General features: G+C 39.5%; 1 protein-coding gene and 1 non-coding gene across 3 annotated transcripts in view; both read right to left on the reverse strand.

The window, feature by feature from the left end:
* Positions 1-1185: 1185 nt before the first annotated feature.
* NVL (nuclear VCP like) overlaps positions 1186-26563 on the reverse strand; it is an 83405-nt gene continuing 58027 nt past the window's right edge. For both annotated transcript variants that reach the window (XM_069545430.1, XM_069545431.1), the window contains exons 20-23: positions 19410-19486; positions 16314-16402; positions 10060-10130; positions 1186-1501 (exon numbers count right to left, since the gene is read on the reverse strand). In XM_069545430.1, coding sequence (XP_069401531.1) covers positions 1457-1501; positions 10060-10130; positions 16314-16402; positions 19410-19486 — 282 coding nt within the window. In that variant the 3' untranslated portion in view covers positions 1186-1456. The remainder of the gene's footprint in view (positions 1502-10059; positions 10131-16313; positions 16403-19409; positions 19487-26563) is intronic.
* Positions 4067-4173, reverse strand: LOC138416726 (U6 spliceosomal RNA). The gene has a single exon (XR_011247842.1). It is a non-coding gene; the product is annotated as a U6 spliceosomal RNA (small nuclear RNA).

Here is a 26563-nt window from a genome sequence, read left to right on the forward strand (position 1 = left end):
TATTCGGTTGTGAACTTGAAAAAAAAGGAGTATGCCTTACTTACCTGACTTGCTATGATCTATTACTATTTTCATTTTATCAATCACATTTTTAAAAGTAGCAAAAACACTTTTGTAGAGTCAGGTGGAATGGAAAATTTGGAAGGGGAGAAAGTAGGTAACCAAAGCCATCTACGCAACCTCAGAAACACTGTGAGCAGTGCTGCAAATCAGAAAGGAGATAAAACATGACACAAACTCTGCTGAAGATATCAGCTAGAGACTCGTCGAAAGTGCACAGAGGCAAATGTGAAGGGGCTCCCAACTGACTGAACCTGGGACAATCTGAACATCGTAAAAGATAACACACTAAAACAACGGCAATACCTGAGTTTGATGAGAGTAACTTTATAGTGTAAGAAGCTTGGCAGAACCCTCTTAGAGTGATCAAAGTGAATGGAACAAATCGAAACTGCACCTACCTGACAGGATGCAGTGAGAAGACCATCACGTCACGACATTTATTCCTGCCAAAGATGTACAGGCTGCATTTAATTATGGGGAAACCTCAGACAAACTCACATTGAAGGCATTTTACAAAGCAACTGGCCAATAACCTTCAAAAGTGTCAAAAGTTACGACAGGAGCTGTTCTAGACTTCAAGGAAAACAGCAGGATTTCTCTGGTGGTTCAGGGGTTAAGAATCTGCCTGCCAATGCAGGGGACACAGGTTTGATCCCTGGTTTGGGGAAGACCCCACATGCTGCGGGCAACTAGAGCCTGTGCTCTACAGCAAGAGAAGCGGCTGCCACGAGAAGCCCGGGCACAGCAAGGAAGAGCAGCCCCTACTTGCCACAACTGGAGAAAGCCTGCATGCAGCAATGAAGACCCAGTGCAGCCCCCCGCCCCAAAAAGAAAAGCGATGAATTGCAATAGCTATTCCCAAACTAGATTCCTCTGTTATAAAGGACTTTATTGGGACAACTGGAGAAACCTGAGTGCGGCTGAGGATTTGGCAGGGAAGTATCACAGCGGACATGGCTGATCTGATGTGGATGGCTGGTTATGTAGGGGACTATCCTGCTGTGCAGGAAACAAAAGTATTTACAGGTGATCAGGCATCAGGTTGGGAAGCACCCTCAGATGGTTTTGGGGAGGGGGGGGAGTTCTTTTTACTGTAATTGCAACTTTTCTGTACAGTCGAGGTTGTTTCAAAATAAACATTTTATTTTAAAAAGGTTATCTGTTATTTTATTTTGACAATTAATTTTTTTTCCCTTAAATAGGAGGTAGGGTGTTTCCATATGAGGTTGTCCAGATGGGAAGAATCTTCAGCTTCGACTTGGCCTCATTAATTTGAGGATAAAACGCTTAGGTGAGACCACATGTGTCAAGTTGAAAGTGGGCAGCTCAGAGCACGTGGGCATCTCTGGCATCTCGAGGCACTGGACTCCCGGAAGGCTCACTGCTGGAGAAGTCACCGGCTGAGGGACCACTGCAGAGCCTCATACATTGCTCGATCCTGAGAGGAGAGGAGAGGACAGAACACGGAGCTAGACACTGAAATGAGCTGAACTGTGTTCCCCAGAATTCACATGTTGAAGTCCTCACCTCCAGTACCTCAGAGTGTGACTGGATTTGGAAATGAGGGTCTTAAAGAGACTTAAGTTAAAATGACATAATTAGGGTGGGCTTTAGCACATCCAATGTGATCTGGTGTCCTCGTAAGAAGAGGAGTAAGACACAGACATGCACAGAGGGAAGACTACGTAAAGACTAATGCACAGAAGACCATGTAAAGATTAATTTTAAAAAATTCTATATATTTCAGTGATTTTTCTCAAGTACCTCTCTCTTCTTTTTTTTGGTTGCACTATGCAACTTGCAGGATCTTAGGTTTCCTGTCCAGGGATTGAACCTGGGCCCATGGCAGTGAAAACAGCATTTTGTAACCCTTGGACCAACTCCTGGCAAGTAGCTCTCAAACAGTGTCAACAGTGAACATAAAACAGGTATTAGTGAAATGCTGAATTAACTCTGAAGTAGGGTAAGAGGGCCTTGGTATTTCAACTCACTGCTAAATAATAAAGGTATAGTAAAGACATTCAATCTTAAGGGAGATCAACCCTGAGTATTCATTGGAAGAACTGATGGAATTCCAGACAACTAACTGGAAAAGTCCCCGATGCTGGGTAAGATTCAGGGCAGAAGGAGAAGAGGGCGTCAGAGGATGAGATAGCTAGACAGCATCACCAACGCAATGAACATGAACTTGGGCAAACTCTGGAAGATGGTGAGGATCAGGGAGGCCTGGCGTGCTACAGTATATGGGGTCGCAAAGAGTCAAACAGGACTGAACAACAACAAAGACATTTTAAGCATGCTGTGTTTACAGCCAGATTAGTGATTCCCCTTTATTGTAGAAATATTAGAAAATACAGATCAGCAGAAAAAATTAAAAAGTAATCCTTCATTTCCAGACATAACTATCATTACTACTTTGGTCCCTCAAGATCTTTTAAATGATTATTTTTTTAGTATTTAAGTTTTTAAATTAGGTAATACATTTACATAGTTCAAAATTCAAGTAAGATGAAAGGTTAATTTTCAAACTTCTGTCCTCCAGTCACTCAGTTTTTCTCCCTATAAGCAATCATTATTAGTTTCATAAGGGCCAGTTATGATGCCAAACAAGGAAAGCTGTCTCTCTACCTTAATTGTTGTGCCTTAATTTTTAAAAAGATCTCACAAAGTAATAATCAGCTTGGTCATCTCTTTATTATTTATTCAAAATTCATACTATGCCAATCTCCAAAAGAGAAGTGATAGCTTATGATTCACTAGGGTAGTTTTCAGAAATTAAATATTTGATAGTTTTAAGGTTTATGACCATCAAAAGTATTAAAGAGAATATACTGGAATCAAGTAGTATCACTGGGACACACACGTAGCCTTCCCATGGATGTTCTTCAGAGGATAAAAAAAATTATACAGTGTGTGGAACTATTGGTTCAGATATGTTGGTAATAAAATCAGTCACATTGCCTTTGTCACACTGTGCTGATACCTTCTAAGCAACAGTTACTTGCAAACTATTTTCTAAGGAATCTGAGCAATCACGTTAATATGTATTCTACATACACATCTATGGTAGTGTTTACAACTCTTTAATTGCTCAAAATGGTTCCTAACCCAGGTCTTATGCAACTTTGTATCTTGTGAGTCTAGCACAAAGCCTGGCATGTGTATGGTAGGTACAGGATATATATATGTTTCTGGATGGATGAAAGGATGGGATCTGAGGCAACTCAATACACAGCTAGAGGCAAGAGCAACTCTACTTGGCAAGTTTTTCTCTCTCAGTGTGACAGACTTGATCAAGCAAATGGATGAACCATATAATCCTGAGTGTGAAGAAGAGGATCAAAGTGTGCCTGCCAGTGGGTGTGAAAAACACTAGACCAGTGAGCTAATAAAACAGGAGAGTTTCTGTGGTGTGGTTTTAAGAGAGGAGGAAGGAAAAAGAATACCTAATTTACGTTTGAGTGAGGTTTCCTTCCTGACAGTTGAACAATGTCAGAGTAGGCAGAGGGAAAAGACTATGTATTTGAGATAACACATAGCCGGGAAAACAATTTCAAGGTCTCAACGTTTACTGACGTTAACCCAGGCTCAGGTCTCTGGCGAGCAGTTATCACTGAAGAAAACCAAACCAACAAAGTAAGTTCTGCTTTACAAGTCTGTGAAGTGACACATACTGGGCAATGGTTTCATTCAGGGAAGAAAGTAACAGCTGACTAAGAAGAAACTGGCAAAAAGAGTCCAGTCGTCTAAGTTGGGGTATCTGTCATAATGAATTGCCAATCTATTCAGTCTTCTTAGGACCACAATAGGACGTGGCCTCTGATGAGAAACTAGGACCCCGCAGGGATCTTCAGATGGAGCCTAAAAGTTTGGTAGCAATGAAGTAGGAATGAATGAAGAATACAGGCAGAGACTTGGAAGGAACGTTTGCAAACTGTGTTCACATCTCACCCTCAGCTGGTTATGAGGATTTATTTATTATTTTTTCATTTCACATTCCTTTAAAAATATGGAACGCTTCACGAATTTGCGTGTCATTCTTGCGCAGGGGCCATGCTAATCTTCTCTGTATCGTTCCAATTTTAGTATATGTGCTGTCGAGGCGAGCACATGAAGATTTACTGGGTCAGATGACAAGCTTCGGCATCTGGCCTCTAAACCAGACCCTACTATCATGTTAGCCAATTGCTGGACACCGAATCCACTTCACACACTGTTGTTTTCCAACCTCAAACTAAAAACCATGCGGCACCAGGGAGCCAACTGCTTCAAGGAAAGAGAAGGAACCAGCTAGCAGGGCAGATTTACCTAGCCTGAGAACAGGCTGAACTTTTCCGAACTATACAGACCAGCTCTGTGGACTTTCGGACAGAATGTGCACACTGTTCTCTTTCATTTTTTTTTCGACATCTCCCAATCATTTATTTAATGTTTTAACTCACTTCAAAGCAACTGCTATCTCTGTAAGTATGTCTGAAAGGTTAAAATGTAAAATGTAATTAAATGTTCCTTTTGTGTTTAACAAGCCTAGTAGATTTTCTTTTAGTGTGAAAAGACTTAAGTCCACCTTATTTATAGCTTTTTATCCTAGGGCCTGAAGTCATGACCTTTAGAAAACTATGCTACCCCTTACATTCCACCTGGCCAGAGTGTCTAACTTTCGAGCTAATCATACTGATTAGTTTTGCCATGGGCTCTAACCTGAGCTGGACCAATCACAGGTTCCCTGAAACTCTCCTGTTGGAGCTATCAGGAAATTCTCTTGCTATGGGGGTTAATAAACAAGTAGCCTGTATGTCTGGGCTTGAAGGCAGCCTTTTCCTCCAAGAATTGAAGCAATGAAGTTTCTGGATCCAGCATGCCTGAAGCCAGCAGTGCTCTCAACTTCCTTATATGTGGAATGGATTCCTCTTTATTCCCACTTAGAGAGTTGGGTTTCTGTCATTTACAACTGAAGGAACCTTAATATTAAAAGTAGAAAGAGGTGGCTTACAAATGAGCCGCTCAATCCTACATTCAGAAATGTATCAACAAACGCCACACGTGTCTTTTGGTTTGATTTTTCAAATGGATTCTGTTTGACTATCCAACTCCTCTAATTTCAACTGAAATCTGCTAAATCAGAAGAACGCTTCCAAAAAATAGAGTGGTCATATGATCCAGCAGTCCCACTCCTGGGCACCCTTCTGGAAGAATGAGATAATGCCCATTTGCAGCAACATGCACAGACTGAGATTATCATACTAAGTGAACTAAGTCGGACAAACAGAAAAATACCACATGAAATTACTTATATGTAGAATCTAAAACATGACACGAATGAATTTATTTACAAAACAGACTCACAGACACAGAAAACAAACTTATGGCTACCAAAAGGGAAAGGGACTGGGGAAGAGATAAATTAGGAGTTCATGATTAGCAGATACAAACTACTATATATAAAAGAGATAGGAAATTCCCCAGAGGTCCAATAGATAGGGCTCCATGCCTTCACTGTCAGGGGCCTGGGGTTCAATCCCTGGTTGGGGAACTAAGATCCTGCGTGCGTCATAGCTCAGCCAAAATAAATAAGCAAACTAGATAAAGAAGACCCTAGTGTATAGCAACAGAGAATTATATTTAATATCTTAAAATAATTAATAATGAAAACAATATGAAAAGTATGTACACACACACACATATATAATATACATAAATATATATCTGATTCAACTTTGCTGTACACCAGAAACTAACACAACATTGTAAATCAACTATACTTCAACCAAAAACAATTTAAGGAAGGAAGATGTTCTCTGGCACAGCTGTGGACTGTGAAGGACGAGAACCAGAAAGCAGAGACTGAGCAACCCCCGCCCTGTCCAGCCAAATGTAACATCCACTGGTTTCAAATTTACTAGGAGAGTTTTAGAACAGGTAACAAAATAAAGATTTACTCCTTAATTATCGCAGATACAAGGATGAAAATGTGGCCCAATTTAAGGATAGGTCAAGTAAGCAATTTTCAAACTCTGCATGACATCTTTATAGCCAACTCTAATACAATTACTTAATTGTAACTGCAAAATATTACTGTAACTCTTAAATGTAAAAACATTAAAACATGGAAGCTTTTCAAAATTAGAACAGGCAAATACAAACAAGATGGTTTCATTATTTTAGTCTAGAAAACTGAAGTAATTTTTTTAGAGGTAAAGAAGGTATAAGAGTGACAGCTGAAGAGCTATCCCAGGCCAATCTATAAAGACCAAATGAACCTCTACGTACTAGTAGCCATTAGAGAACAATATTTTAAAGAACATTATGAAAAATAAAAAACTACAAATTACTTTAATCAATTTGATGAAAAGTGTACATCCTGAAAAATCTGCATCCTGAAAATGCACAACATTACTGGGAGAGATCAAATGGCTCTAATAAGTGAATTTTTAAAAAATGAATAAATCTATATAAAAGAAATAAAGTGATCTAAATAAATGAACAGATATACTAAGTTCACTGATTGAAAAACTCAGTATTTTTAATACCTCTGCTCTCCCAACTGACCTACAGATTCAATGCAAATCCATTCAAAATCCCAGAAAGTTTACTTTGCAGAAATTGATAAACTGATTGCAAGTTTTATATGGGAAAGCAAAGAGACTAAAATAGATAAAACAATTTTTGGGGAAAAAAGAACAAATCTGAATGACTTACACTAGCTGACTTCAAGATTAACATATCTAATCTGTAATAATCAAGGGGACTTCCCCAAAAGTCCAGTGATTAACAATCTAAATTTCCACTGCAGGGAGCACAGGTTTGATCCCTGGTTGGGGAGCTAAGATCCCACATGCTGTGGCCAGAAAATAAATAAAAATTAAAAACTGATGTAAAATAATCAAGAGAGTAGCAAAAAATATACAGTGGCATAAAATGGATATAAAGATCAGTGGAACAGAAAAAAGAGTGAAGAAATAAATTCATGGCATATATGATCAATTGGTTTTCAAAAAAAGGGCATGATCATTCAATGAAAGGAAAATATTTTCAACCAACAGGACCACAGTAACTAGATAGCTGCATGGGAGAAAATAATCATGACTTTTCTATCTAACTTTAAATTTTAAAAAATTAGTTTGTAATGGATCATAGTGCTAAATGTAAAAGATAAAACTACAAAACTACTAGAGAAAAGCAAAGGAGAAAATTTTCATAAACTTATTAGGATAATCAAGATTTCTTATGACAGAAAAACACAATTATTTTTAAAAAATGGATTTCATACAAATTAAAAACTCCTGTTCTTCAAGACGCCTTTAGAAAATTGAAAAAAAAAAATTAGGACAAAATATCCTCAAAATGCACATGTGTATTACTCAGCCATAAAAAAGAACAAAATAATGTCATCTGCAGAAACATGGATGAACTTAGAGATTATTATAGTAGGTAAAGTAGGTCAGAAAGAGAAAGACAAATATGATCCTGCTTAAATGTGGAATCTAAAAAAAATGGTACAAACGAACTTCTATTTATAAAATAGAAATAGAGTCACAGATATAGAAAACAAACTTATAGTTACCAAGGGGGGAAGAGGGCGGGATGGATAAATTTGGAGATTGGTATTGACATAATACATACTATTATATACAAAATAGATAACTAATAAGGACCTATGGTACAGCACAGAGAACGCTACCCAATACTCTGTAATGACCTATATGAGGGAAAAAAATCTAAAAAAAAAAGAGTGGAGATATATATACATAACTGATTCACTTTGTTGTATATATCTTGAAACACATTTTAAATTAACTATACTCCAAAATAAATCCTACAGATATTTCAGAAAAAAATGTGTATCTCATAAAAGCCAAGATAAACTAAGAATTTGCACAACTTAATAAGAAAACAACTCAATGTTTTAAGAGCAAAATGTGAGGACGCAAAATAAGATATACAAATGATCAATAAGCATATGAAAAAATGCTCAACATTTTAGTCATTAGGAAAACAAATTTAGACCACAACAGGATACTATTTCACATCCAGTAGAATGGCTAAAATTAAAAGACTGAAAATAGTCAAGTGTTGGTGAGAGTGTAGGCCAACTGGAACGCTCACAAAATGCAAAACGGTATTACAGTCACTTGGAAAGAAGGTTGGCGGTTTCCTATAAAGTTAAACATACACTTGCCACAAGATCCAGCAATTCCTCTCCTATTTACTCAAGAGAAATAAAAACACATGTTCTCGTTCTCTCTCTCTCTGACACACTATTATCTGAGGAAGCCAAAAACTGGAAAAAACCCAAGTGCCCACCAGCAGGGGAAAGGGTACACAAACTGCAGTATATTCACATAATGGAAAACTACTCAGCAAGAGAACGGATCAAACTAGTGAAAACCAGCAATGTGGATGAGTCTCTGCCACATTACATTGAGCAAAAGAAGCCAGACAAATGAGTGTATCAATACGATTCTATTTACATAAAGTTCCAAAACAGGTGAAGTTAGAGCATGATGACAGAAGTCAGATTAGGGGTTACCTGGTACCGCATTTGTAAAGGGACTGACGACTAGAAAGGAACACAGGAACTTTCTGAAGTGATGAAAATGCTCTCTATATTGACTGAAGTACCAGTTAAGTTTGCCAAAACTTACAGAACTGTAGGACTTCCCAGATGGCACTAGTGGTAAAGAACCTGTCTGCCAATGCGGGAGACATGAGAGACGTGGGTTCGATCCCTGGGTCGGGAAGATTCCCTGGAGGAGGGCATGGCAACCCACCCCACTATTCTTGCCTGGAGAACCCCCATGGACAGAGGAGCCTGGCGGGCGACAGTCCGCGGGGCTGTACAGTCAGATGCCACTGAAGCAGGTTACCGCGCACACGCACAGGACTGTATCTGTGTATTTGTGCATCACAAAGGTCAATCAAATTCCCATTTGAAAGAGGAAGGTTACAGGATGAGAGTGACGGATGGGGAGCTATGCCAGTATGTCCTGATTCTTGAAAAGCCTCAAATCAAAACTGATTACGTAAACATAAGGAAGATTCGTTTTTTAATGACTGAATCTTTGGGTGGGGGGACACTTATGTCACTACTTTCTTGTTGATCAGAATGAAAAGTGCCAGTAAGATTAACTGTAAAACTGTTTGATTTTAATTAATAAGACTATCTTATTCAAAGACAATGAAATAAAAACATTTCCTCTAGTGTACAAAATGCCTGAGAGGTCAAAACAGACTTTCATTTCTCCACATATGGTAAAAGACCCAGGCCAGGTTCAGCAGATTAGACTTTAGCTGAAAAAGAAGCAGCTATATACTTAAAAGACACCATCACCAGCCCAAACTCTTTAACTGATTACTTTAGTTAAAAGTGGTAAGATGGTCAAATAAGAGTATTTACACCAGGACTGGAGGCACTGGAACACAGCAACCCATCTCATGTAACTGTTTGACCCAGGAATAGAACTCGGGTCTCCTGCATTGCAGGCAGTTGATTTACCCACTGAGCTATGAGGGAAGCCCTAAGATATCCAGTGTTTAACTCAGACATTACTTTGGGTTGGGTATTTCCCTGCAAACTCTTTTGTGTTACAGTAACCTCACTTCACTTAACAGCAAACATTTTAACTTATTACAGACAGAATATCTCAACACAGTAAGAAATAAATACAGTAAAATTCAGCATTTTTTGTAAGGACAAGTCTGAGTGATTTTTAACTCTTCTCTGACCTTACAGTGAAGGTATTTTTACTTTCGTGAAACTATGGGTAAGTGTAAAGGGTGATACAGGTCAAGTAATACTTGAATGAGAATGACTAAAAATTCTGAGATTATGAAAACATACATGAGGTTATTTTCTGTGTTTAGTCTCCAGAAACATTAAAAATTACAGTCTCTCAACAACACTCTCTCAGAGGCAACCATTTTGCTTTTTGTCATGAATTCATACTTACTGCTCTCAATTCTAATTGCTCTTCTACCTTTAAGAGCATTGCTTACCTCTTTTGATATAGATGATTTTACTTTCTTGAAAGCTTCTTCAAAGTGCTTCTGACTTATCTTCAGTTCACCTGTGGAGCAAATGCATGGACATACATAATATTTGGGTATAGTAAGCTAACTGTGATTTATAACTAAATTTCTCTTGAGAGATTTATAAGCATTCAAGGGGAACACTGAGGCAATTAACGACACTGGCTCTATTCTTTTTCAGAGTAATGTTCAAGCCAGATATATTCTGCTCATCAAAGTTATAGACAGTTTTTCATTTTCATTTAATTTACATATGGATGTGAGAGTTGGACTGTGAAGAAGGCTGAGCGCCGAAGAATTGATGCTTTTGAACTGTGGTGTTGGAGAAGACTCTTGAGAGTCCCTTGGACTGCAAGGAGATCCAACCGGTCCATTCTAAAGGAGATCAGCCCTGGGATTTCTTTGGAAGGAATGATGCTAAAGCTGAAACTCCAGTACTTTGGCCCCCTCATGCGAAGAGATGACTCACTGGAAAAGACTCTGATGCTTGGAGGGATTGGGGGCAGGAGGAGAAGGGGACGACAGGATGAGATGACTGGATGGCATCACTGACTCGATGGATGTGAGTCTGAGTGAACTCCGGGAGTTGGTGATGGACACGGAGGCCTGGCGTGCTGCGATTCATGGGGTCGCAAAGAGTCGGACACGACTGAGTGACTGAACTGAACCATATTTAATTTTCCATAAATGCTTAAGTTATGTCATATATTTTAAAAGCATAGTCTTTTTCTCCCCCAGCAATCCAAACAGTTTATTATGGGACAAATTATATTAAAAAGTACTTTGTCCATATTTAATTAGAAAAAGAGATGCTTATCCTTAAAAAAGATAAAGGGTTCATATGTTCTGTCACTTTGTGTTCCCCGCAGCTTTACTAAGATACTGTTGGTACATAATAAATATAAGTTCACTTTAAGAAGCACAATGTGACATGATGATCTATTGCAAAATGGTTACCACAGTAAGGTTAGGTAACACCTCCAGCCCCTCATGATCACCTTTTTATTTATTTTTGTGGTGATACTTATTATGATCTACTCTCTGAACAGCTTTCAAGTTCAGCTGACCCTTGAACAATGTGAAGGTTAGGAGTGGTGGCCCTCAGTCAAAAATCTATGTATAACTTTAGAGCTGACTCTCTGAATCTGCAGTTCTTTTTCTGTAGATTCAGCCAAGCATGCATCGTGTAGTGCTGTGTACATATTTACTGAAAAAAAATCCACGTGTATAAGTGGATCTGCACAGTTCAAACCCAGGTTAACTGTATATAACACACTACTGATAATTAGCACATGGGATCCTCAGAATTTATTCATCATATAGCAGGAAATTCGTACCCTCTGATCAATATCTCTCCCTTTTTCCCACTCTCTAGCTCATCATATTTTAATGTAACACCCAAAAAGAACTATCACTCATTAACAGATAACCCCGTTATCTTTGTATTGTTTAACTTAATGGCAATATTCAGGACTAAGAGTCAGAATTGTTCTCTTTCAAGATAATTCAAATTAATTTAACTAAGAATGGAAAACGGAATTCCATATTATTTAAGAGTACATACATATAATCAGATGTATGGAGTTACATCATAATACATAATATATACAGATCATATGGCAACACTGGACTAGAAGGGTGCTTTAATTCCTTACAAGGTTATGCCAACACACGGTAAGAGAAATCTAGTAACTAAATGTTAATTAAGTAAGGCTTCGCTTACAATTATATGACAACGTATGTGATGACAAAATATACTTAAAATAGTACTAATATAGAAATTAAGAAAGTGTTATTTACCAAAAAGTAAAATACAATGTGTAGCTGAACATGCCAAATGGAAGTTGAATGGCATTACTGATTTCAGGTTCAGTAAGATATCAGTGCAAAGTCCCTCAAGGACAGGCAGCTGGAAACGCAAACTGCAGCAAAGCAGGGATGTCAGAATCTGTTGCACGCAGTTATAAAAAGACATCCCATCAGAGTTATTCGGAGCAGTCAATACATATACAGAGGCCTACTAATTTTTAGTGGCAAACAAACCCAAATGTAGTTATCATATTCAGCTCTCAGGCAGCATACTACCACGTAAGTATTTTTTACATGACATTCTAATTTTGTGAATTATATTCCACCCACTTCCAAAACAAACTTAAAATAGCTTACATAAAAGAAATTCAGATAACTGAATCTTCAAATTAAACAACCAAAAAACTCAGGGACTTCATGATTAAGATACGTGTGTTGATTTTCTGGGTTTGCTGAGGCTGTCTGCAGTGGCACAGGCATCAATATTGGACAGTATCCAGTCTATGTAACACTATTGGAGGATACCGCAGCAGTGTCGGGAGTGACAAGAGCAGCCACTTGTATGGGCCTTACTTCTACAGCAGGCTATCCACTGGATGGCAACCTAGGTTCTTGTGTGACGGCATCTTATCAGACATGGTCTCAGCATTCCTCGGGCTTCCCTGGTGGCTCAGACAGTGGAGAATCCTCTTGAAATGTGGGAGACCTGGGTTCGATCCCTGAGCTGGGAAGATACCCTGGAGGAGGGCATGGCAACCTGCTCCAGTATTCTTGCCTGGAGAACCCCCATGGAGAGAGGGTCCTGGCGGGCTACAGTCCACAGGGTCGCAAAGAGCCGGACACAACAGCGACTAAGCAGCAGCAGCAGCAGCATTCCTCATCTACACTAACACAGAAGCACTCTTAGGGCAATCCAGCCAGCCAGAACAAGTACAGCAGCTTACTGACCTCCTGGAGAACAACCCATCAGTAAAGGATGGGATTAGGCAAAGTAAGCTTTAAGGAAGAAGTAGATCTCAATGGATGAGCTGTTAACAAGGTATTTGGAAAAACAAGATTTTGAATAAATGCTATGAGAAATTCAAGATGCGAAGACTCCGACAGAACTAGAGACTTTTATGCTTAAGCATGGAGAAAATGTTAGGAGCTGAAGTAGACAGACTTCTGAAGTCTGACATGCAGATCTGGAGATACTACAGACTTGATGGGATGAATCAATCTCCTTGTAGGGAGCCTCTGAAACAAGTCTGCCAAGGCTATTTTCTCACAATGAAGAAGTCCATGCTATTCAGAAGTCTTTTTTTTTTTTAAGATGGAGGCAATATTTATTTAAAGGGCAATTCAACAGTTCACAGAACTAAAGCAACCTTTTTACTTCTAAGAGACATGTTACAAGTTCAAACAATCTTCACATTGGTAAAAACAATTGGCATCCGTAAGATTATGATTTTTAATTTTGTTGCCAGTGAAGATTTCCTTCCATCAAACCTGTTAATCTTGAACATTCTGACTAAATATTGCTTTGTGGTTTTTAAAAGTCACTCCATTTCAAAGTCTGTCTTTTCTTATACAAGGGTAGAAGTTATTTCAACATACCTTGTATTTTTGCCCTGAGCACTAACAGGAATACTCTGCTAACCTAGTTACCCGTAAACGTTCATTCCAGAAAGGGCTTGGTTACCGAACTGAAGGAGGATATTTCAGTACACTCTTTTTTTTAGGTCATGCTAGTTGCCATTTTGTAAACTTTCTTTTTTCTCCTTTGCTTTTTTCCTTATTTAGCTCAATTTTTCTAATGGTAGGAAATGTAAAATAGCCCCAGATGGCTCCATGGGCCAGAGTGGTGACTGGCTTTTGTTTTTCACTAGGAGATAAAAAGAATCCGCCTGCCAATGCAGGGAATCCAAGGGATGCAGGTTCAATCTCTGGGTTGGAAAGAGCCCTTGGAGGAGGAAATGGCAACCCACTCCAGTATGTTTAACTGGAAAATTCCATGGACAGATTCAAGGGGTTACAAAGCATCGGGCACAACTAAGTGACTGAGCATACAGCATACAATGCCTTTATAAGCATTTTAACATTCTGTAAAGTGGATAGAAACATAATTTTACAGACAGGACAACATGTTTGCTTTTATTTTAAAAGAAGCATTACTTATGAAAATCTGAACTGTGGGATATTTTTTGATTTGAGAGAAGTAAACCTCATTTGCAGAAACTTGTGGCCATGATTCTGTAAAGTATCATAGTCAACAGTGTGTCTTTAACAAGTTTCTTGTAGTTACAAATAGGCAGTTAGCATACTGTGTGATTATAACATTATGTAAGTAGCTTTCTAATGATCGTAAGGTATCAAGGTGAAAAAACATGTAATTCAGCAATTGAAAACTTAGTGCAATGCTAAAGATGAAACTCCAATACTCATGAGAAGAGCTGACTCACTGGAGAAGACTCTGATGCTGGGAGGGATTGGGGGCAGGAGGAGAAGGGGATGACAGGGGATGAGATGGCTGGATGGCATCACAGACTCAATGGATGTGAGTCTGAGTGAACTCCGGGAGTTGGTGATGGACAGGGAGGCCTGGTGTGCTGCGATTCACGGGGTCGCAAAGAGTTGGACACAACTGAGGGACTGAACTGAATTGAACAGGTGTGTCTTCATTGATCAAAACAATTTCTATACACTTTAAATTGTCCAGGTACCAGTAAGCATTGTCTGATTGGTCTGGGAGCCTCTATATACGCATTTAAGTTTACTGGCGAACACACTCCAGTACTCTTGCCTGGAAAATCCCATGGACGGAGGAGCCTGGTTGGCTGTAGTCCATGGGGTGGTGAAGAGTCAGACACGACTGAGCAACTTCACTTTCACTTTTCACTTTCATGCATTGGAAAAGGAAATAGCAACCCACTCCAGTGTTCTTGCCTGGAGAATCCCAAGGACGGTGGAACCTGGAGGGCTGCCATCTATGGGGTCGCGCAGAGTCGGACACGACTGAAGCGACCTAGCAGCAGCAGCAGCATCCCTCAACTTGGTTTTATGGAAAAGAGAACATCTTTGTTTCTATTATACTGTATTCCACCTGTCTGATTTCTATGGCAGGTTAGATTTTCCTGGTCCTGTAGGGTACATTTTGCCTCAATAAATGTTTGTGTACATAAGAGTGGTTCACTTCTTAGTCTGGAGCATTTTCCCCCCTTATAAATGTTTGTTAAACATAAAAAAAGGGGGTGGGGGAAGGAGAGGATGGGACAAATGGAAAGAGTAACACAGAAACACATATACTACCATATGTAAAATAGGTAGCCAGTGGGAATTTGCTGTATGACTGAGGGAACTCAAACCAAGGCTCTGTGACACCTGGAGGGGTGGGATAGGTTAAGAGGTAGGAAGAAGGTTCAAGAGAGAAGGGATATATGTATACTGATGGCTGATTCATGATGATGTATGCTAGAAATCAACACAATATTATAAAGCAATTATCCTTCAATTAAAAATAAATCAATTAAAAAAAAGTAAAGCCTAAATAATTAAAAATTTTTTAAAAAAGGAGATATGTGTGTTGATAAATCTAAGCTAAGCATATGCTGCTATAACTATAAAGAAAAGTTAGCTCCAAGATTCCTGGTAGCCAAAGAAAAAAGGGAAAAGAATAAATGAAATAAACACAAATAAAGAAACATCATCTGGGAAATCTAATGAAAAAAAGGAGATCAACGCAGGTTTAACTTGAGATGAAAGTACAGGTTTTGAGGAAAAGGTAGGTCTTTCTGAAGAAAGTATTCGACAGTACTAAATGTATATGTTCAAAGATGGCCACACACTGCAACTGATCAAACAATTCTCCCAGGAACTAAGCAAAGCAGAGGCTATTTCTCTACTTGAGAGTCAGACTGCAGGTCACAAATAAAGCATTTTCATCTACACACACCCAAATGGTATTCTCAAACACACTGTCAAATGTGAGGAACAGTGCAAAGCTGTTGAGCTGTCCCAAAAGAAAAGTGTAAGTATATGGGAAGTCATTTCAATTTTCATTTATGATGTGTTTTCTAAGCTCTTCAGGTTAGGTTCCATTTTAACAGTAGGTATTGCCCTAACAAACGAATGAGGAGGTTTTCCAGGACTGATAAACAGACCAAACTCACGATGAAAACAGTATATGTATGATGATAAGCAAAGACAGAACACACTGTATAAGGCACCAAGTAACTGGTATTATAATAGTTGTCAGCTACAGAGGTTATATAATATTCCAGAACAGCTGCTTTTAAAGGTCTCATCAGAAAAATGTCAGTTTTAATATCACAGATGATAGATGCTGGAAAATGGTCATTTTCCAGGTTAACAGTGGCATTAGGTACCCAGAGTGATAACTAACTAGGACTGAGAGATTCCAGAGAGAACTGTACCTTTTTCACTTCCACTCTTCTGTCTTGCCATTTCCTGCTTCAAGGCACAGATAGAAGCCTCCCGTACCAAAGCAGAGAGATCTGCACCCCTGAAATAAGAGAAGAGCTCTTCACTCATTCATTCTTAAGACACTGTGCAAAAGCTCAGAAAAAGTCTGAAAGCAATTTCCTTTTTTCTTTAACTGTATTTTTTGAAAGCACTGAATTCGTGATAATATTGCTTGTTTTATGTTTTGGTTTTTTTGACCAAGAAGCATGTGGGATCTTGGCTCCTCGATCAGGGATCGAATCTGTGTCCCCTGCACTGGAAGGCAAAGTCTGGACTGGAACACCAGGGAAGTCCTGTAGTTTTCAAGTCACATATTAAACACTTGGGAAAGAAACTGACCAATAAAGGTGGGATAAACCAATCGTGGTCACTAGGAAAGAGCTTTTAGTTCTTACTCAAAATACTTCTAAGTTTTAGAAGGAAGGAAATTATGAAGGAAACATGCAGTGAGTCAAATATTCTCACGCTAATCACTATAGATAGTAATGTTAATATAAAAAGTCTAAAACAGAAGAAAGCAACTTACACATTATTTACTGTAAAATTTTATTCACAAGGCTCATGTTAAAGTACAAACTGGCCCACTACAAGTATATACCATTAGTATATTTCCTAAAGTCTAAACTAAGCTTATATAAAAAGTCATTCATGACCCCTAGTTCAAAAGAGGAAAATACAGAGTAAAGAGTTTGATGCACTTGATTCAAGCTCAAGCTGAATTGACACATCATAAATTACTTAAAATACGATAAGAACTAACAAGCCTTCATTTAATTGGTCTGTGTAATAATATGCTGAATCATATGGTTCTTGCATGGTTCTTGCGTTCAATGAAAGATGTTGGGGTTGAGTGGTGTTTCAATACATTACATCTTTAACAGGATTCTTAGAGATTCTTTGAGAAAGAGTTTCAACTGGGAGATAAAAACCTCATCTTTAAAAAAAATCCTCATCTCTAGACAAACTAATTTAATATATAATCCTGATAATCCACATACCTAAGATTATTAAATTTAGTTTAAGTTATTAACTGAACTCAATGTTTCTGCTGGTTAGGTGTCAGGTTTGCAATGTTATTTAACAATCATACACATGCTGTTGCTGCTGCTGCTGCTGTCGCTTCAGTCGTGTCCAACTCTGCAAATCCATAAACGGCAGCCCACCAGGCTCCCCCGTCCCTGGGATTCTCTAGGCAAGAACACTGGAGAGGGTACATACATGCTAGGGTATTCATTTCTTTGTGAAAAGCGTGAAAGTGTTAGCCACTCAGTCGTGTCCAACTCTATGTGACACCATGGATTGTAGCCCACCAGGCTCCTCTGTCCATAAAATTCTTCAGACAAGAATACCAGAGTGGGTTGCCATTCCCTTCTCCAGGTCATCTTTCCCATCCAGGGCTCGAACCCAGGTCTCCTGCATTCACAGAGATTCTTTACTGTCTGAGACATCAGGGAAACCCTGTATGTTAAATCAACACTGGTGCAGAGACACCATTAACTAATGGAACAAGGAGCTGAAGGCTGCAGTATTATACAGTCCCTGTGATGACAGTGGTATTAAAACCCAAAACATATAACATTCAAATTTAACCCTGACCCATTTAATAAATGACCTCCTATGTGGTATAATCCAAAAGACTGGCCCAGGGTCAGTTCTGCATCAAAATTGCCTCTGTCATCAACTGAAAATCTTTTGATTTTTGCACTCAAATACATAAACTACTCACTTAAGTCCTATTTTCTTTAGCAGTAAGTTCATTACAGACTGGCACGCATTTGATTCCCAGCGAAGGAAAAAGGTACATTCTCCTTAAAGGTAATGCAGGGCTTTTACACAGGCCCTTCAACACCATGGCCTGGGACTGACCATTTCCCCTCCACTGAGACAGCCACCGCTTTCTTAAGTGAGACAAGAGTCCAGACTGGAGTGCATAAATCTCTCAGGAGCACTGGGGTTGCGGTAGCAGAACAAAGATCAAGACTCAGATCCCTAAGATGTTTATGTATGAAAAAACTGAAATGAGACCTTGGATCCTGGCCACTCTCCCTAAGAGTAGCATGGTTTCAAGCATAATCATCTCATGAGACAGTTTTTTGAAATTCTTCAACCAGAGCTGGAAAGAACTGGGTGCCTCTATCAGTACCAGTAGCTATGTTCTTCGGATATAAATTCACACTGTGAACAACAGGCTCTAGAAGACCTCGAAGATTAAAACACCACCTTCCTTGACTGACTTAGCTTCAGAAAGCACATTTATTTGGCCTTGAGCTACAAGAATATCATGAACACCAAGTATATTATGGACAATCAACAGGGCTTTAAAAATAAGCCAGAGGAGAACTCCCTGGTGGTCTAGTGGTTAAAACTCCATGTTTTGACGGCAGGGAGCATGGGTTCAATCCCTGCTTGGGGAAGTAAGATCCCACATGTTTTGAGATTAACCACCTCATTAAAAAAAACAAAAAAACAAAAAAACAAAAATGGAGGGAGAGATGTGCGCTGTTAAATGTGGATTTCATTTTCTTTCCTGTGAGCCAAAATTGGGAAAGTTAATAAACTTTTATGATACTGAAGAAAACAACAAAAACTCATAACCATCGCAAACTATGAAAGTAGAAATATCTGACCTCCCGTTTTCATATAGATTGTGTGGATATTAATAGATGCGCTATGAAAAATGCATTCTGAGGCTTAAAAAGCTTGTAGATTATTTTCTTTTAAATGCTGAAGCACCTAGAAAATTTGGCAGCTGGTAATGAGATGTCTCCTGTAATATCCTGGAAGGACAGAGAGACAAGTTGTGAAGGGCAGTGATGGTGGTCAGGGTGGCTGAACACCAGCAGTTGACATACGAGAGGACTCCCCTATTCCTGAGAACTCCTCAGAACCTCAAAATGGGTGGTCCTGTCTCTAAGAAGGAGGAAGAGCCAGACCCTGGAAGCTTTCCTGGACTCCTAACTTAATCCTCCTGCTATCACTCTCCCTCATTTTACACACGAGGAAATGGGGCCTCAGAGAGTTAAGTGATCTGAGACTGACATACTTACGTGTAACAATCACAGCGAAGGTCACCAGCAATTGCTTCCAAGTTTACATCTGCATCCAGGGGGGGTTTTGTACCATTCTGAGTGGGAGAGAAACCGCCACTTTAGTCGAAACTTTAAAGATCAGTATTTCCCCCAAATAATAGGTTCTAAACAGATAGTAACGGCTGCTTGACTGAATGAATATAACTGACTCCCAGACTAGCGTTACAGATTTTTACAAATTTCAGTTTTGAGAAACGAGGTGAAGAAGCAGATCCCAAACTTGGGAAAGCCAAAGGCAAACAATTTATGCTGGTGAAGCATGACAAATGTGCAAGCAAGACCGCCAAAAACAAAACACCAAGAACAAAACTCACCACCCCCAACCTTTCCAAAGATGAAGAATCACACTTCCTTTGCCTGATTAAATAGGCAAATATACAAGCAGTAATTAGTTCTGATGTGTACACGTTAGCTTAGTTTTAGCGTGAGGCTGGCTCGGAAGGGAGAAGTAACATTGACTGTGGCCAGGAGAGAACAATCAGCAAACGGCTCTACAACAAAAGCCTAAAGCCCTCTGTGCTCAATGTCTTCTTTTCCAACACTTTATCTAAAACTTAACCCTCACTCAGATGCCAACTCCCCTCCAGCTCATACCAAGAGAGGCTAGAAGGGACAAGCATTACAACAGTCTCAAGATTTCAACAACATTTAACATAGTACTTTGCATGCACACAGTACATATTTAATAACATTTTTGGTGACTTACACTGCAGAGGCGAATAAAACAGATTTTAGTGACAAAGTTGATGATGTTAGATGTAGGCTTATATGTGCTTTATTATTCTGATTTATTCTGATTCATAACTTATATCTACACTGCATACTGTCTTTCCTTTGTAGCAAATATTACATGGACACAGTTTAAGAAGAAATATATATATAGGAAAACAGCAAATAAACATATGTCGTTAAGCCTCAAGTGTAAATATTAGCTCAGCAGGTGCTCCCAGCAGAGGGTCAGACGACCCGGCACCTTGAGCCATCACCTTCCTGTAGCACATGCTCAGTGGGTATCTCTGAAGCTGGGCATGTTTAAGAATTTCACAACCTGTACATATGCTAGCTGCTATTATACGATAAAACGCAAATGTTCATCTATCACAGATTCAAGAAACAGTTATGTTTCCCATTCAATCCACTCTGACCTGTGAAATAAACCTGGGGAAATAAACTCTCTGGGGGACCTCAGCAGACAATCTTGGTGCTTTTTTCCTTTCTCTCTCTGGTTGTATGTAAAACTAGACAGACTAAGTGACCCCTATGGTTCCTTTTAATATTAATGTTTTCAATTTTGTCAGGGGGCAGAGGTGGGCAGGGATTCAAGGAGGCAGGAGCTAGGTTCCCAGATGAGGCATTGGGCCCAAGTCCACGGTAGCACCAAGTTCTTACCAATGGGCCACGAGGGAATCCCCCCAAAAAACCCAGGATCTTATTACCAGATAAATAGAGATAATTTGGTGCTATATTTAAGAGAGGGAGGGGAAGTCTTGTTTTTAAATAGTGATGATGAACATGTAATAAGGATTTATTATGATGGAGAAAAATGTTTGGACTTTCCAAGCTATGTCTGCAGTGGGAAAGCCTGAGAACACTGCCTTGTTGAGTCCCAGTCCACTGGAGGAGGAGGCACGGGATGGGACGAGAGGCTTCCTCATTAGGCCTGAGCTCTTATGAGTCTCTTATGATAGTCTCCTGAGAAACTATCAACCTGACCCTGACTGTCACCCAGCATACGGACGTCCCCTATGCTGCTAGAGAATTTTACTTCATACTATCTACTGTCTTGTTTTGATCAAAAACTCAATTGTAAGAAATCAATTCATGGAGGACTACCTGAGGATAATTCTTTTATACTTCTCAATAAATTGTTCTTGGGTCAAGCTGGACTTTCACAGAGGCCCACACATCTCAGAATGCATGTCTTTGCCCTTTCACCAAGTTGCTTTTAACGAACCCATTTTTAGTCATGTCCTCAGCTTACCCCAGGACAACCACCAGCTTTAGTACTGAAAAGCTCATATTGTGTTTATTGTGTTATGATTGTGCTATTATTTGACAGGGATACTATCAAAAACATCTATCACATCTGAGTGCTTTCTTTATGACAACCTAGAGAAGAAACTTTTCTCACAACTACATACTGGGAGCAATTGCCAACTTCCTATATTCAGGGCACTCTTTTAAATATTTTGAGAAAGCCCAATATATACAGGAACACAATAAACAAATGCTTATCTAAAAGCAATATTTTAGAAAAATTAACTCCAAATATATTAACAATTGGAAAAAAGTAACAAACTGTTCTTTCTGGGGATGTGTGTGGTATGGTCAACATAAGATACTTCCAAAAGTTTCAACAGCAACATTACTTTCCAATGAGTAGAAATGTGGGCTGAGGAATCTTGGGATCATTAAAATCTAATTATTCCTATCTGAAATGTGGAAATGTTTCTGACCTTCAGTAAGAAGTAAAATGAAAAGTCAATTCTATTTACTGTCAAGTGGGAGCAATTAGAACAATTTTAAGTGGAATATTCAGTTCAGTTCAGTCGCTCAGTCACGTCCGACTCTTTGCGACCCCATGAATTGCAGCACGCCAGGCCTCCCTGTCCATCACCAACTCCCGGAGTTCATGCAAATTAGTAAGCATATAAAACCAAATATGTAAATACTATAGACTCATTTATTAAAATGATACTTTCATGTGTATGAAAATATTTAGAACTTTTTACACTGGTCTTCTTCATTACTGACTATCACCTCTTGGAAGTGTGAAAGTGCTAGATGCTCAGTTGTGTCCGACTCTGCAACCTCAGGGACTCTACAGCCCACCAGGCTCCTCTGTCCCTGGGGTTTCCCAAGTACTCTTGAGTGGGTTGCCATTCCCTTCTCCTCCCAACCCAAGGGTCAAATCCAGGTCTCCTGCATTGCAGGCAAATTCCTTTACCGTCTGAGCTACCAGGGAAGCCCCTCTTAATAAAGCTCTAATGGATGTCTCAATAATTTCATGACTAGAGAAAGCTGAGTCAAAGGAACCGTTAGAGAAAAATAGTCTCTTAAGAATCTGACTTTTTGCGACCCCATGGACTGTACCCCGCCAGGCTCCTCTGTCCATGGGGTTCACCAAGCATACTGGAGTGGGTTGCCATCTCCTTCTCCAGGGGATGTTCCCAACCCAGGGAATGAACTTGGGTCTCCTGCATTGCAGGTGACCTGAGCCACCAGGGAAGCTGACAGAGTAATCAAATTCATAGAGACAGAAAGTAGGTGGTTGCCAAGGGGTTGGGGGAGGGTGGAATGGGGAGTTTAATGGGGATAGATTTTTAGGCTGCAAAATGAAGAGTTTTAGAGATGGACTCTTCAACTATACTTCAATAAAATAAAAAAGAAAAAGAAACACACATCTCTGTATCTTGTTGAGAGATAGTTCATCAGTAAAATGGAAATAATATTCATTTGAATATTTAAATATTAGAGTTCAAAAAGCAGTTGTAAGGATTACGCATATTCATATATGCAAAGTACCTAGAACAGAGTGTTTAATAAGTATCACTTATCATTCTATCAGATATTTTTATTTTAGCTCATGAAAATTTAAGTTATACTTCTAGGTGAGATGTTTGATATGTCTTAGTCTTCTGGAGCACATTTTAAAAACACTGAGAATCTTGGGTCTTTCAGTAGGATTTTTATCACCATTTTAAAGACTGCATATTATTATCTCAAAGCATTTGGCAGACATCAAATAACCTTTCTGGCTTTCTGAGAAAAGGGTAAGTTTTAATAACACTTATAGGGAAGAAATGGAAATTATGAAAGAAAAAAATTCCACTTGTACAAGGGGGTTTTTAGTGATAAGCCTCTCATTATCACATGATTACCAGAATCACCAAATACAAAGTATAAAAAAAGCAGTAGGTCATTGCTCACTTTTCTCTTAAGAAACTTAGGCTCCGAGAGATACTGAAAAGTTGCTCTGACCTAGAGATCTTTACACTTTTCAGACCAAGACTAAAGAATTTTATTCTAATCTCCCCATAATATTTCAAGTATTAATTGGAAAAAGAGGAAAGAGTATATATAAAACAATCTGGGGACATTAAGTAAAAAGCTAGCAAACTCTGAAATACAATGGCTTACTAAACATTAAAAATGCCAATTTTCCTCACTTTTGGATGAGTCTTTATAAAGACAACCTGTGGGCAGGAGGTCTGCCTTGTAGACTCTGCCCTGAAGTTAGAGATTCTGCTTCCCCTACCTCTACCCTCCTTCAGCTCCAGCCATTGACAAAGATCTTTAAACATTTCAGGCCTCTGGAGGGGAAAAGTGAGATAAGGATGTGAAATGCAGTACAAGGAGCTCTTCTCAGAGGGCAACAAAATGTGCCTGGCTGCCCAGGCCTGAGTGGGTCCCTTCCTGTGGAATGGGTCTGAGAACACAACATACTCATAACTGTTACAAAACCAGTCTAAGAAAAAACGGCCCACAGCCCTCCTTAGCCTTTAGCATAGACAGATGTTGAGAACTGACTCTTTAACAGTCTAAACCACAAGCCCACAAAAGTTCCTTTCAAAGCTGTACAGATTTTTATCAGTCTTCTGCTTTTTCTTTTCTTTCAACAGTCATAACTTTGTGCAGGGAAGCTGCCCAAAAAGCCTTTCTAGCAAATTCTAGGCCCTTTCCTTTTAACCTTAACATTTATGTTTTGGTTTAGAAAAAAATTCTCCATACCCCTCCCCCTAATATACAGCTATATGTTCATGATAGAAAACTCTGGAAATATAAAGCCACCAAGACAGAGAAAAGCAGGCCCTGGCATCCAGCAAGTGGCCCATGGCATTGCTATGAGTTGACTGGGCTCACAGCTAGGCAGTGGTGCTCCTCTGTTGAACATAAACACTTTTTTATAGAACATCAACATCAAGGAAGCCCGTTCTTGTCCAGGATGGGTCGACAGAAAAACAAGATTCCTGGATAATCACGTCTGTTGTTTTTCAGTCACCAAGTTATGTCCGACTCTTTGTCCAACTCTAAGCCATGCTAGTAGGTTCAGTATCTGGTTCACAGACTTTCTTTTTGCTATAATATCAAACGATGAAAGCAGGGAGGGAGCTTCCTGGGGCCTCACTGTGTTGTTGTTCAGTCACTAAGTCGTGTCCAACTCTTCGCGATCCCATGGACTGCAGCACAGCAGGCTCTCTTGTCTTTCACTATCCCCTGGAATTTGCTCAAATTCACGTCCACTGAGTCGGTGATGCCATCCAACCATCTCATCCTCTGCTTCCATCTTCTCCTTTTGCCTTCAATCTTTCCCAGCATCATGGTCTACTCCAGTGAGTCAGTCCTCTGTGTCAAGTGGCCAAAGTACTGGAGCTTCAGATTCAGCATCAGTCCTTCCAGTCAATCTTCAGGGTTGATTTCCTTTAGGATGGACTGCTTTTATCTCTCTGGAGTCCAAGGGACTCTCAAGAGCCTTCTTCAGCGCCACCGCTTGAAAGCATCAGCTCTTCGGCGCTCAGTCTTCTTTGCGGTCTAACTCTCACATCCATACATGATTCCTGGAAAATCACAGCTTTGACTACACAGACCTTTGTTAGCAAAGTGAGGTCTCTGCTTTTTAAAACACTGTCTAGGTTTGTCATAGCTTTCCTTCAAGAAGCAAGTGTCTTTTAATTTCACGGCTGCAGTCACCATCCGCAGTGATTTTGGAGCCCAAGAAAATGAAATTTGCCACAGGTTCTACTTCTTCCCCTTCTATTTGCCATGAAGTAATGGGACCAGAAGCCATGATCTTAGTTTTTTGAATGCTGAGTTTCAAGTCAGCTTTTTTTACTCTCTTCTTTCACCTTCATCAAGACACTCTTTAGTTCCTCTTTATTTTCTGCCATTAGAGTGATATCTATCATCTTCATTTCTGAGGATGCTGATATTTCATCCGGGAATCTTGATCCCAGCTTGTGCTTCATTCAACCCAGCATTTCGCATGATGTATTTCGCATATAAGTTAAATAAGCCGGGTGACAATATACAGCCTTGTCGTACTCCTTTCCCAATTCTGAACCAGTCTGTTGTTCCATGTCCAGTTCTAAGTGCTGCTTCTTGACACACATACAGGTTTCTCAGGAGACAGGTAAGGTGGTCTGGTATTCCCATCTCTTGAAGAATTTTCCAGTTTGTTGTGATCCACACAGTCAAAGGCTTTAGCATAGTCAATGAAGCAGAGTAGATATTTTTCTAGAATTCCCTTGCCTTCTTTATGATCCAATGGATGTTGGCAATTTGATCTCTGGTTCCTTAGCCTTTTCTAAAACCAGCTCGTACATCTGCAACTTCTCAGTTCACATACTGCTGAAGCTTAGCTTGAAGGATTTTGAGCATAACCTTATTAGCTTGTGAAACAAGTGCAATTGTATGCAGTTTTAACAATCTTTGGCATCGCCCTTCTTTGGGACTGGAATGAAAACTGACCGTTTCCAGTCCTGTGGCCACTGCTGAGTTTTCAAAAACTGCAGACATATTGAGTGTAGCATTTTAACAGCATCGTCTTTCAGGATCTGAAATAGCTCAGCTGGAATTCCATTACCTCCACTAGCTTTGTTCACAGTAATGGTTCTTTAGGCCCACCTGACTTTACACTCCTAGATGTCTGGCTCTATATGAGTTACCACAACACTGTGGTTTTCTGGGTCATTAAGACTTTTAAAATATAGTTCTGTGTATTCTTGCCACTTTTACAAGAGAAATGCAAATCAAAACTATGAGGTATCACCTCAAACCAGTCAGAATGGCCATCATCAAAGTCTACAATCAATGCTGGAGAGGATGTGAAGAAATGTGACCCTTGTACCACTGGTACCACCAGTGGGAATGTACCACTGGTGGGAATGCAAACTGATACAGCCACTATGCAGAACAGTATGAGGTTTCTTAAAAAGCTAAAAATAAAGCTACCAAATGACCCAGCAACCTTATTACTGGGCATATATCTGGAGAAAACCATAATTCAAAAAGACACAAGCACCCCTATATTCACTGCAGCACTATTTACAAAAGCCAGGACATGGAAATGACCTAAATGCCCATCACCAGAGAAATGGGTAAAGAAGATGTGG

This window comes from Ovis canadensis, chromosome 12, assembly GCF_042477335.2.
Source record: "Ovis canadensis isolate MfBH-ARS-UI-01 breed Bighorn chromosome 12, ARS-UI_OviCan_v2, whole genome shotgun sequence".
NCBI lineage: Eukaryota > Metazoa > Chordata > Mammalia > Artiodactyla > Bovidae > Ovis > Ovis canadensis.